Source organism: Alligator mississippiensis, chromosome 14 (genome assembly GCF_030867095.1).
Source record: "Alligator mississippiensis isolate rAllMis1 chromosome 14, rAllMis1, whole genome shotgun sequence".
In the NCBI taxonomy this organism is placed as follows: domain Eukaryota; kingdom Metazoa; phylum Chordata; order Crocodylia; family Alligatoridae; genus Alligator; species Alligator mississippiensis.
The window spans coordinates 31,925,340-31,938,048 of NC_081837.1; the positions used below are offsets into that span (position 1 = coordinate 31,925,340).

The following is a 12,709-nucleotide window of genomic DNA, read 5'->3' on the forward strand; positions in this document are numbered from 1 at the left end:
GGCTGCAATGCCATGTTAATAAATATTGTTTAATTGGCCAGATACAACAGAGGGCTGCTTTGTCTCCTCTGAAACCTCCGGCTTTATACGTACTACACGATACAGTAGCTTATCTGAGAATGTGCGCACAGGCTGGAGGTAGCTCACCAACAGGGGAATCAGACTCCAGAGGCTGAATTAGATCCAGACTGCAGGCCCAGTTAAAAGGGGGCATTAGCACAAGCCATGTTATCTTGGAGGAGGTGATTGGTGAAAGCATTATCAAGTATTGTTGGATGATTTCAGGCTGGAGCAAAGTTCTTCTGGATCTCTACTCAACAACCCAAGATGATAAAACTAAACTCTCTTCCCAGCTGGCTTTATGATAAAATCTTCCTTTAAGTAGAATGAAAACCTGCTTCTTTTCAAAGAAGTGTTGTTAATTCAACATTGATGGAGGCCAACAGTATTATGTGTTCCTATGTCATCTCTGATAGGTAGATAGAGGACACAACACAAATTCATTGTCTCCATTACTGGCACATAAAAATATAACATATGATGAAGTAAGCTTTAGCCCATGAAAGCTTGTGCACCCCGTCTTCCCCCCTACACATGCACACGTGCATGAGTGCATGCACATGCACATTTTAGTTAGTATATAAGGTGCAAATCTACCTTGTTTTCCAGATAAAAGTATTGACACAATGTGCACAAGACTCTATGCAGTACCAAGAATGGCTATAAGTATTTACCGTCCTCGAGGTGGGTGGAGCTGAAGGGCTCGTTAGGGACACCATTTCTTGAATGGCCAAACGCAATTTCAGCCGGTGTAGGGCATTGCTGATGCCAATTTCTCTCTGGATTTCGGTATCGGACAAGGCAGACATGATGGCACCACTCTTCACGTTGGCTCTGCAGGCTGCAACATACCAGGCTGGCATCCCCACCCACAGCTGGCAGTACAGGAGAAAATAGATGTTTTTATGTGTCCATCTCTGACCAGACACCTGCATACTAACACGGGCTGCAGCAAAATGTCTTGAGTCTGATAGCTTAGGGGAAAACCGTGTTTGGTTTGATCTTTTCAAACCAGCTAGTTAAACCCACATTCCCAGGCAGTACAAACATTCTGTAATGAAGTTATACCCAGTTCAAATTGGTAGAGGTGAGAGACCACTGAAAGAGAGGTCAGCAACTACATGGATACTTTTTCATCAGTGTGGCCATTCTCTCTTACTTGGATGGCAGGGGAGGGACAGAGTGATGACTTCCTGGGTATATCAGTTTAACCAAACCACAAGCTCACCTCTAGCCATGAGACAACAGTTGGGCCATCCCAGTGAGCAAAAGGCAAACCTTTTCTTCGAGCCTCTTCTAAGAGTTCATGCCTGGGAGGGAAAGAAGTAGAAGAGGTATTCACTGACAGCTAAGCCTAGAGTTAAGAAAGCATCCCAAGTTCCCCACAAATACACACCTCAGAGTCTCTGAGGTGTATACTGGGGGTTAACCTGGTGTGGCTAAGGAAAGGATGCTAATGACAGAGTTGTCTCTGAGGTGCACATACACTGGAATAAGACTGCTATGAAGTGAAATAAGTCAGAAAATAAGCAGCAGCCATAGGGAGTGAAAAACTGCGCACAGCAAAGTAATAATGAAGGCAAACATAGCTCTGGGAAGTAAGAGGTGAGCAGATGTGCCAGTTCAGCAGGAACTGGTGAGAGAGGGACATGCAGTGGACTCAAGGACAATGATGGATGCATAGATCCTTTCCCCAGGCTACCCTAAGCCTGCTATCACCCTGAGGGGCTCATCCTTACCAACTCACACAGGGATAGACAAACAGGCAGGCTTACTTCTTCCTCATCCGTCGGTCCTTCTCTGCTTGAGCTCCCAGCTTACCAAGCCCCAGGGTGTCTTGTAGGCCAATCTCAGAATCAGTCATCAGAACTGTGGAACAGGCAAGAACATCCCAAAGGTTAGACTGGCATCAACAAACTGCTTTCAGTCCTTAGCTCCTGTCCCTATGGTCATAATCCACGCTTCAGGGAGAGTACAACAGATGGTGAAACATTACTGGGATGGAAAACCCTCTCACCCCTTGGCAGCTCTAATAAATGTGAAAGCCCAGTGGGCCCTGAACAGTGTTATGAATCAGGACCTACCTAAGTTTGCAATACAGCAGTGCCTTTAATTCCACCCCGAGTGGCCGAGAGGCAAAAACCAGGGCATTAATTGCCTCTCAGCAACTCAGCTGCTGGAGTGGGATTCTGAGCAGGGATGCTTTTTCAGGGCAGGTCTAATCTTTTACCTGATGAGACTAAAGCTTGTTTTTTCTAGGTATTTTTACACATGCAAGCACTACATGAAAAGCACCTGGTGCTCCACACTCAAGCTGATGTGCATGGTGCTGCGTCGCTTGCAGTTGTATAAGTGGTGAAATGCACATAAGCATGCAGAAAATGGCAGTGGTGCGCTTCTGAAGTAAAACACATAGAAAGTGTTTTAGTTCAAAAATGCACTACTGCCATTTTCTCCACACTGATGCACATTTCGCCGCTTATACAACTGCAAGCGATGCAACGCCATACACATCAGCTTGTGCGCAGAGCAGACTTGATTAATCGAGCCTACCAAGTCTCTGATGCACCAGATCTTCGATGTGTCCGGGCATGAAAATGTATGTGTATAAATACCCTACATGCCTGGCAGAAACCAACTCCTCCCTTCATGCCATACCTTGAATCCTAAGCAAGAAACATGCCAACTAAGAGGTGTCCCCAGGACCTCTCTATTTCAATCACACCCCAGAACCCCACTGCTCTTTTGTATAAATAAATGAAGGAACTCAGAGACCATGTCCAGTGGCTCCTTCTCTGCTCAGCTGAATGAGACGTCCTTTTTCCTTCTTCCCAAACAAGCGCCCAATGGAAGATTTGATCCCTTTTCTCTTAGAACCTTTGTGCAGAGAGTCCTGGCTGCTGTTACTGCTGCTTGGGTTGCTTGTCTGGTCCTCCAGAGAGCTAGGGAATTAGTGGAGAGAGAGGAAAACTTTCAGATGGTTTCTGATTTGGAGCAGACACACACAGGAGACACAGGAGCTGCAAGAAGGCTGTCTCCCAGAGTCTGACTGCCCTGCAAGGCACTGGTAAGCTTTTTGTGTGGAAATATGCCACCTTCGGCCCCTAAGTGACCCACGTGCTCCATACTGCATACAGAAGAATCATGCAGTCATCCCTGGGCTGGGACACCAGATGCCTGAAGATGATCAACATCAGCCCCACTGTGAAGTATTGGGAAGAAGAAATGCTGGCCAAAGACACCGAGGTAACTGGGTATACATTGGATGCATATGACACACTATGGCAACGCAGCGATCATGCTGGTGTACACACGATCGCTGGTCACGTCACTGCGCTGCCTGGCTATAGCATGCTGCTACAGCGATGTAGCCAGTGAATCTAACCATGAACCACCGATATGCCGCAGTACGGGCAGCTAGTGAGCCATGTTTTAGTACTTCCCCCAAGCAAGTACTAAAACATGGTGCAGTACTAATGTCACTGTACGACGATGCATAGACACGCCCACTGTGAGCTGCAAGAGACCTAGAGTTAGGCACCCTGGGAAGATAAGGGGCATTTTGGCACAGGAATCTTTTTCCAGGGAGACTAGGACTTTTTCACCTACTGCTTGGTACCTATGCCATCCCCCACAGTTATAAGAACAAAGATGCCCTTACTGTTCATCTCACTACCAGGTTTACCCAATGGAAGTGCTTTACCAAGCCTACTCTGACACAGCTTATCAGCTGAGGGATAGAGTCACTGTGAGGCTTGGCCTGTGAGAAAGAAGTGAGGCACAGACACAGCAAACAGCTGCAGCTAACCTGAGGCCTGGAGAAGCCAAGATTAGAAGCAAAGCAAAGGAGCTGAAGACCCAGCTCTCCACACTCTGCAGCCCCCTGGTTGGGACTTGCCACTGGACATGCACCTCTACCAGAATCTCTAGCTGGGTTGGAAGGCAAAGTCCTGAGTCACCAGCATAGCAATGACTACATAGGGACCCAGCCATCCACCCCAAGAACCATGGGGCTACTCATCATCACAGCCTCATCCCTGGCACAAACCCATTTGTTTACAGACTTTGGAACTGTGTTTAACGTGTGTCCTCATTCCATGACTTTTCCCCAAGTACTGTAGAAAATTCTGACCATCCATGCTCAAGAAAGATGAACTCAAACTGGAGCATGTACAAATCCTGGCTACGAGGAGAATTAGGGAAATAGACCCCTTAGCTTCTGAGAGGGGCCATGAAGAGTTTGATCTGCTTAGCTGAGAAAACAAAGGCTGAAGGGGAACATGATTTCTGTCTAGCAATACGTCAGGGTGAGTAGCATTATGGGGCAGGATAGGTAAAGGGCAACACTCAGAGAATGAATGGGCACAAAGCTGGTTATGAATAAATCTGGACTGGAAATTGGGAGCTGGTTCTAACCATCAGAGAAATGAGCTTCGGGAACAGCCTGCCAAAGGAGGGTGGGGGCAAAAACAATCAGTTTATTTTAATACAGAACTTGGTCACTTCATGAAAGGGATGATACGATGGGGCAACTGCAATAGCAGGCGACTGGAGTTTGTGACCATGGATATCTCTTCAGTCCTGTGACTGCTCTGAAAGGCACTGTTGCTTTCCAGGGATCATGCTGAGCCCTCCCCACTCATCCCTTAGAAAACCTGGTCCTCTGCTCTCTACAGTTCATAGCAACACATTCTCCTCCACAGCTATACTAGTTCACATCATAGGTCCAGACAGTGGAGCTGGTACACTCCATCCACTTCCCACCTCTATACCTTTTTCCATCTTCCTGACTGAGTGCAGGATGACCCAGCTTCTCCAGCCGCAGCGTCCTGGGAGAGGAAGGAGGGGAAGTCTCACATTTTATGGTGGTTTTATCTTCTCGGTTCTCATCCCGAGCTGCTGGCGACTGAACAAACAGTAGATCTGTGAGGTTAAGCATCAAAGACGACTTCCCAAATCACACCTAGCCCCAGAATCAAGCAACCCATTTCATCTGTCTACTTCCAAAACAAACATACCCTTGTTCTAGATTTGGGTTTGTCAGATGGAGCATGGATTTCCCCACAACAGCTGATGCCTGCTGCACAATGTTCTACCTCAATGAACCTGCCCAGGACCTTCATGGCTTCCCTTGAGCCCAGTCAATAGCCATGCACTGTCAGAGAAACCACTCTCCATCCAACATATCTACTCCATCTTAGATCAGGTGCCTATTTTGGGGGGGGAGGGAGGAGAAGGTTGGGGGTTTGGAAAAAAAGGAGGTTCTTCCCTGCCTGAGTAATGTGCAATTGTTTTTATGACCTGGGCTGGCTGGCAGATCTGAATGCAGACCAAGTCTCCCAGCTCTCATTTTAGTGCACATGGAGCAAAGAGGGATGTGCATATATCATATAAGAGAAGAGAAACAGGTGATAGTGGACAGGTTGCACTGGGATACATGTAGGGCCATAGCTAGAGATGAGCTGTGGTATAGGGTAAACTACCACTGCAACTGGCACTTGTCGTGCCACTGACCTTGTCGTGCCAGTCAAGAAGAAACCAGTGTCCTTAATCCTCCTACTGCATTCATATCACATGGAAAGGCCTCCCTGTGGCAGGTTGCTGATTTGATACAGCTTGACATAGCAAGGTCACCTCAATACTAAAAAACAGCATAAACCTGCTTCTCTAGAAAAAGCCAAACACTTGGCTACCAAATGGGGAGGTGGCCATGGGTGCTCAGGAGTAACCAAGTTCAGGTAGGGCAAGCAGCCACCAGAACAGTGTAGTGAAATGCAGAGGCAGCAGGGAGCTGCAACAGCACAGCAAACGCATGCATCTGAAGAACCCCATTTGTCCACTGACCATGTGAGCAGCAGCAGAACCGGCAATGCAGGCTGCAGTGTAGTGAATGAGTGTCCACAGCAGGACAGGGCAGGAAGGCTGCATGGGAGTAGTGTGAATGAGCAATGGGGCAGCAGCAGGACGACACATGCAAGCAGAAGGACCACAGGTCACAGGGCTGGAAAGGACCTCCTAGGTCATCCCCTTCCTGCACAACAGAAGGACTGTCCGTAAATACTGGTGCTGGAAAGTGCTTTGTGCCATCTGAAGAACCTCACCAGCGATGGGGCTTTGCCTTCTCAGCCAGTTCCTGTACAGTCCACAAACAGAGGTGTAACTGGGTTCTTGGGCAATCAGGCCAGCAGCCACCCACAGCACAGTGTCAGTGGTTGTGCTGATGGTAGTGCAGTCAAGCTGTCCTTCCTTCCTGGGTTGGTGACCGAGGCTGGTGTGCTGGTCCTCATGTGTTATGCTGCTGGCCGCAAGTCCGGGCAGCTAGCACCATGTCTGTCTGAGTTGCAGGTTCCATCTCTGGACCCACAGTAATAAATGCTGATTCCTCCTTTGTGTGCTTCCCTTTTAGCAATGTAGAGCCTGGCATCATACCTCTTTGTGGTCACCCCTGATCTATGTTGTGCAAAACTCACACTCCACTGGTTTCTGCCTACAGATCGGGCCCTCTCTGACTTCATCACTGCTCTTGCCTTACCTTGGATTCTCTCCAATTAAGACATGCCTTTTGATTTAATGAGGGCCTCTAACTTGTGAATACCTGTGCTGCCCTATGCCTTCTTGGTCAGACCCCGTCAGCAGTTTCAAAGACAGCTTTTCCACTCCTTCCTCTTCCTCCCTTTGTCTTTAGCACATGATTTACTGGGATTTCCCATTCCTGATCATTTCACTTTAGTTCTGTTGGGGCCTGGCTCAGAGATAATGCTGATGTTAGGCCAGTGAAGTGTGAGGGAAAGAGACAAGACGGATATGAACTAAGACTTTTTTGGATCCATTACCCTCACTCAGCGGGCGAAAGACTAAGGAGGCACTGAGTGTATCTGGACTTGAGTAAACTACCTGCTCTAGTAACAGAAGGATGGTCTGGTAATTAAGGCACCAGCTTAAGCCCTAGAAAGCTGGGGTTAAAGTCCCTATGCCCCTTTGTAACTCTGGAAAAATTACATGGGCTCTCTCTCTCTCTTACCTTTGATTCCCTATCATTAAGAAAGGATTAAAACACTGCCCTACCCCATGCCTTACTGCAAGAATAAACAGGTGATTGTGCCTAAGTGATTCTTTCCCTCTATTCAGCACTGGTGAGGCCACACCTGCAGTACTGTGTCTAGTTTTGGGCCCCCACTACAGAAAAGATGTGGATAAATTGGAGAGAGTCCAGTGGTGCACAATGAAAATGGTTAGAGGGCTGGGGCACATGACTAATGAGGAGAAGCTGAGGGAATTGGGCTTATTTAGTCTGGGGAAGAGAAGACTGAGAGGGGATTTAATAACAGCTTTTAACTGCCTGAAGGGGGGTTACAAAGAGGACGGAGCTGGACTCTTCTCAGTGGTGACAGATGATAGTACAAGGAGCAAAGGTCTCAAGTTGAATCAAGGGAAGTTTAGGTTGGGTATTAGGAAAAACGTTCTCACTAGGAGGGTAGTAAAACACTGGAACAGGTTACCCAGGGAGGTGGTGGAATCTCCATCCTTGGAGGTTTTTAAGACCCGGCTAGACAAAGCCCTGGCTGGGATGATCTAGTTGGGGATGGTCCTATTTTGACCAGGGGGGTTGGACTAGATGTGACCTCCTGAAGTCCCTTCCAACCCTAATTGTCTATGGTTCTGAGATATTAGAAAGTGCAGCAACAGGGACCAGATATGTGTCTATAATACTGTATTTACTTACTGAAATACAAGACGAGTCATCCCCCACCCAATCAGTGTAGGGAAAAAAGCCCCTCATCGTATAGTCACATACAAGGAAAACTCATTCAATAAACTATCTTTATACTGCTGCCAAAAGCAGCATGTATTCCATAATAGAAAACAACTATAAAGCTGTTTAAATGTAGCCAGCACTGATTACAACTATAAAACACATGACCCATCATATGATGAGAACCTACCCACAGGATAGGTTAGTGCAGCCCACTTGAATAAGACATACAGTAGTGCCCACTGCACACAGTCCCCCTCAGTGCTGACTTTTTCAAGTCATGATGGGCTACTACACTGAATATATTTAATTTTCCTCTTCACTCCCACAGCTGAGTTGTGCCTTTCTATCCCATTTCCAATGATTCCTGTTTCTTCAGCAGCCTTAAATGTCTAACAAACATCATAAAATGGGGCCCCAAACAGTTCACCCAGAATCCCTCGTCATCCACCCCTCTCAGCCTGGCGCGTATGATTAGTGTGGCCCTGTCCTGAATGAGATAGAACTAGAAAAGGTTGCCGTGCACCTCGTCTGCATATACATTTTTGGAAGATCCCGGGACTCGTGACAAGAACACTTGGTTCCAGTCCTAAGTGGGGGCTAATTAGCACACAGCTCTTTTGTAAGGGGGTATCTGGAGTATACACACACAGTGAGCAGTGCTCAGTGGTGGGGTCACCATGGCTTGAAACACTGTTGACTCCACTGAGGCCCAGCCCAATGAATTATATAGTAAATCATGAGCCTTTTGGCTTTGGACCAATATCACGTGGCTGGAGAGATACCATGGTATCAGTCCAGGTGGTTTCCTGCTGTGATTGGAAAGGAAGATCCCCTTCTTCCTGACCTTTGAATAGCTATATGTAGTAGAGAGTGGAGACATGTCCTTGCACTGCAGGCAGGTCCCACTATGAGAGATCTCGGCTACACACTTATTTACGGAGATGGGGGATCTTCCCCCTAGCTTGTGCCTGCTGGTTAGAAGCAAGCGACACTCGGGGGAATCCAAACCGCAACACCTCCAGGCTTGGGCCTGCATGTAGGATGCATGCCATGGCTTTGGAAGTACCTGAAGCCCCATGCTGAAAAGTCTGGGAAAGAGGATACTTGCCAGTGGTAAAGCCATGTGGATTTGAACGACTGAGTTCTGTTCAGCTGATAGGATTTGGAACTGATTTGGCTAATTTGACCTGGACCATGAAATTAAAAAAAATACAGTTTGTACTATATATAAGTAATTATAAAAAATGTGTCTAAAAGTGTGTTTATGGAGTCCCTGTGCTAAAATACAGCAGTTGCATAAAGGAACAATGCCTCAATTCTGGATGAACTAAGTCTATGGGCACTTGTAGCAATTTGCCTACATGCAAATTTTGCCCCTCTCTTCCATGTGTTCAGGGAGAGCAGGGTCTGACAGTAAAGGGGGGGCAGAGAGGGCAAGGGGGCTACTTGACTACCTAGATTTGTTTTTCCTGATATAGCAGTGAAAGGGGGACAAATTCAAGGCAAATCTCCAAACATTAGATTCTACACCTGGAAAATTTTAACAAATATATACATTTTCCATATACAGAATTTAATTATTGGGAGGTTGGTCTATGTATTTGAGTAAATATGGTAGGTAGAGCCAGGTCTTCCCAGCCTCTTGGAAAGTGAGAGGAAATCAGTGTGGGTAGGAGCGCTGTGCTGTAAAATAACAACTTGCTGGAGGGTGGTAAAGAGAATGTACAATGGCTCTGGGGAATATGTCTGCTTCAATTCTAGACTGTTTTTGTTTTGTGAATTCCATGCTGAATTATAACCTCTGTGTGGTATGTAACCTTTAGCATGGGTATGAGGACATGGAACAGGACTGCATTAAGGAGTTGCTATGGAGCTGTGATTCTCTCGTGCTTTTTAAGGTCAAATGTGTATGTGTGTGTGTATGTATGAGAGAAAGACAGGGAGACCTTTGCTCAGCCTGTTCCTTTCTTTACTGCCTTATGGTTCCTGATTAATCTAACAAAAAAATCAGAGCTCACTCAGCTGGGTGGACTTTGGGGGGGATAGTGTTTAAGCATGTAAGGTCTGGGTTTCAGTGTTTAGGCAGATGGACTTACAGCGTGATCCTGGAGAGTGTGCCTGTAGGACCCAGAGGTAGAAACAGTGACAAGTCATTACCTAGACCTCCATGTGGGATTAGGAGAAGGACTAGATGCAACAGACTGGTGCCCATCCAGAGAGTGGGACTGAGACCAGGTTTTGATTACAGAACAGTTGATTAAGAGGGGACATGGTAGCAGTCTTTAAATATCTGAAGAGCCGACATAATGATGAGGGAGAACATCTTTCCTCTGCTGCTACAGAGAGCAGGACACAGATCAATGGCTTGAAGTTGCAGCAATGTAGGTTTAGATTAGATACCAAGAAAAACTTCTTCACTGCTAGAACAGCAAGGCAGTGGTATAGACTGCCTAGGGAAGTTATGGACTCTCCATCACTGGAGATTTTCAAGAAGAGTTTGGACAAGATTTGGTCAGGGATGATCTTGGAGTAGCTCTGCCTGGAGTGCTCTGTAAAGAGCTGCAGTTAGAAGCCCAAAAGCCATGCAGACATGCATAACTTGGAGCTAAAGAGAAGACCTGTACAGCCTAAAGCTGGTGGATATGTGAGAGGTCCATACTCAGTAGTGGGGGAATGAAGCAGATCTTTGCAACTGGCTCTGTTTTATGAAAGATTAAAGTAGCTGCGAGAAGTTTATGGAAGGAATACAGAAAGGGGAGTTCTGCTGGTCTAGGAGGAAGGTGCGATGTGTAGATTTATGTTTGCTGTTCCCAGATTGCAAAGCAGGATAGGAGGTGTTCAGTAATCCCATGCTTTTGGGTTTACTGGTTGCATTTGGGGCCAGGAAGGAATATTTTCCCCCTCCCATTGCTACAAGTGTCACTTTTTTTTAACCTGCTTAAGAAGCACGGATGTTGGCTGCAGCCAAGGCTGGGGATTTTAACTGGGGTGTGCCAATGCTCCTGCTGGGACTAAAACCACCACTCAGGGTCAGACCAATTGCTACCAATTGCATTTGGGATCAGGAAGGAATTTTACCCCCTGATCAGACTAGTATGTGAGCAGTTTTGTCTTCCCGTGCAGCGCAGGCCATGCCCCTCTTCCTTGGATATCTTTAGAGCATATTAACAATCCTTGCAGCAGCAGGACAATAACTACTGTTGCCCCCCTGCTTTACATGTGGTAAGTTAGAATGCCTTGCCTTGTGGCTGTGAGACAGGATTGATTTGTGTAGTCTTAGCAATACGTTAGACAAGGATTTGTAATGGAATGGGTTAGAAAGGAGGTTGGACTTGATGACTTCCAGAGGTCTCTTCCAGCCCTACTTTTCTATGACTCCATGATAGCAGGCAAATAGCAGGGTGAGATGATGAAGGAAAAAGCCTGTGTGGTTTTGGCCTAAGTAAAGACAAGGGAAGAACAGAGCCATTTGTTTCAGCAGCCTCAGCACCATCTCATTGCCAACTTCCTGCTTAAACCCAGACAGGAGTGTGGTACTATTTATATCACCACCTGCTAGACCTCTCCTCTGCCATGCACACTCTGGTGATACACACCATCTCCCTGGAGTAGGCTTCTTGGGACAGGGCCCCTGTCTGTCAAATGTCAGGGCAGTGCTATGCAGACACAGGCTACCTACAGAATATCTCTATAGTATGCAAGAAAGTACGTGATGCGGGAGTCCGGCTGGCTGCTGGAACTTGGTGGCTCTATCATCATCTTCTACTGCTGTGCTGTTGCCCACCACTCGTCATTGCTTCCTTTCTGCCTCAGTCTTCCTCCATTTTTTTCTCTCCCTCAGTCTCTCAATGTTTACTCTCTAAAATCTTTCCCCGTCTCTAGATATTTCCAGCCCAGTTTTTGGAAGTCATCCAAGCTGTCAGCCCCTAGACTGGAATAAAGTATGATATTCCTCTAAGCTGCAGTCTGGGGATGGCACTTCAGCTGCTGCAATCAAGTCAGCGAGAAGTGTTTGCCTTCAACAGCTGGAGAGACAAGGCCCAGACATAAGGCAAGCTAGGAAAAGATCTGAAGAAGGGCAGACCCTGCCATTTATGTACTAGGGAGGGCTCTGGACAAGCTGTTTTTTTCATGGTGCATTATTAAATCTCTCCCCATATGGCATGGCTAGGAAGGGAGGCTACAGTCTATGGCTAATATTCCTGGCCATATCTTTCCAATTGGCATTAAAACAACATAGTCCTGGCTTAGGCTCCCAGATCAGAGCATCCTCAACAGCCTCCTTCAGTGGCCTGAGATGAATCCCAAAGGCAAAAGTTCCCTATTCTAGTTCTACTGCTAACTGACTTACCAAGCAGCATTCAAAGTCAATAGAAACCCCATGGGCCTAGCCATTTGCCCCCAGCATTCTGCAGTCACCAACATGACCTGAGTACAGCCCCTCGATGTGGCTTCAAATAAGCCCATGAGCACAGCCCAATGTTCACTGTAGCCTAATGTCACATAAGCATGGGGGAACATCAGTGGATTTAGGCATGTTGGCAAACACAGCTAAGGCCATTCACTGTAGCCAGTTCGAAAACAATCCTCATCAACAGTACAGACTCAGTGCTCCCACTGACTTCTCCTAGGTAAGGAGTACCCCAGCTTGTTGCTACTCCTGCAAAGGAGGAAAGCAAGAGCCCTATACTATATGACACTGCCTTACACTCACACCTCTGGCTGAACCATACGTCATTTTTCCATGTGCATGTTAATGGTCCACAGAGGCTGATTTCTGGGCCTTGGTGGAGTATAGCTTGCAAGGGGGAAGGCGTGGGCTGTTGTGAACAAGCCTCTCTGTCTTCTCCAAATGGGTGCTGATGTTTAAGACCAGGCTTCTAGCCCGATCTT

The 12,709-nt window shown here is 46.9% G+C and overlaps 1 protein-coding gene across 8 annotated transcripts in view; it reads right to left on the reverse strand.

The window, feature by feature from the left end:
- PPFIA4 (PTPRF interacting protein alpha 4) overlaps positions 1–12,709 on the reverse strand; it is a 165,187-nt gene that overhangs the window by 25,910 nt on the left and 126,568 nt on the right. For all 8 annotated transcript variants that reach the window (XM_059717640.1, XM_059717638.1, XM_059717639.1 and 5 more), the window contains 5 exons: positions 4,833–4,966; positions 2,836–3,002; positions 1,836–1,929; positions 1,289–1,370; positions 735–935 (listed from right to left, as the gene is read on the reverse strand). In XM_059717640.1, coding sequence (XP_059573623.1) covers positions 735–935; positions 1,289–1,370; positions 1,836–1,929; positions 2,836–3,002; positions 4,833–4,966 — 678 coding nt within the window. The remainder of the gene's footprint in view (positions 1–734; positions 936–1,288; positions 1,371–1,835; positions 1,930–2,835; positions 3,003–4,832; positions 4,967–12,709) is intronic.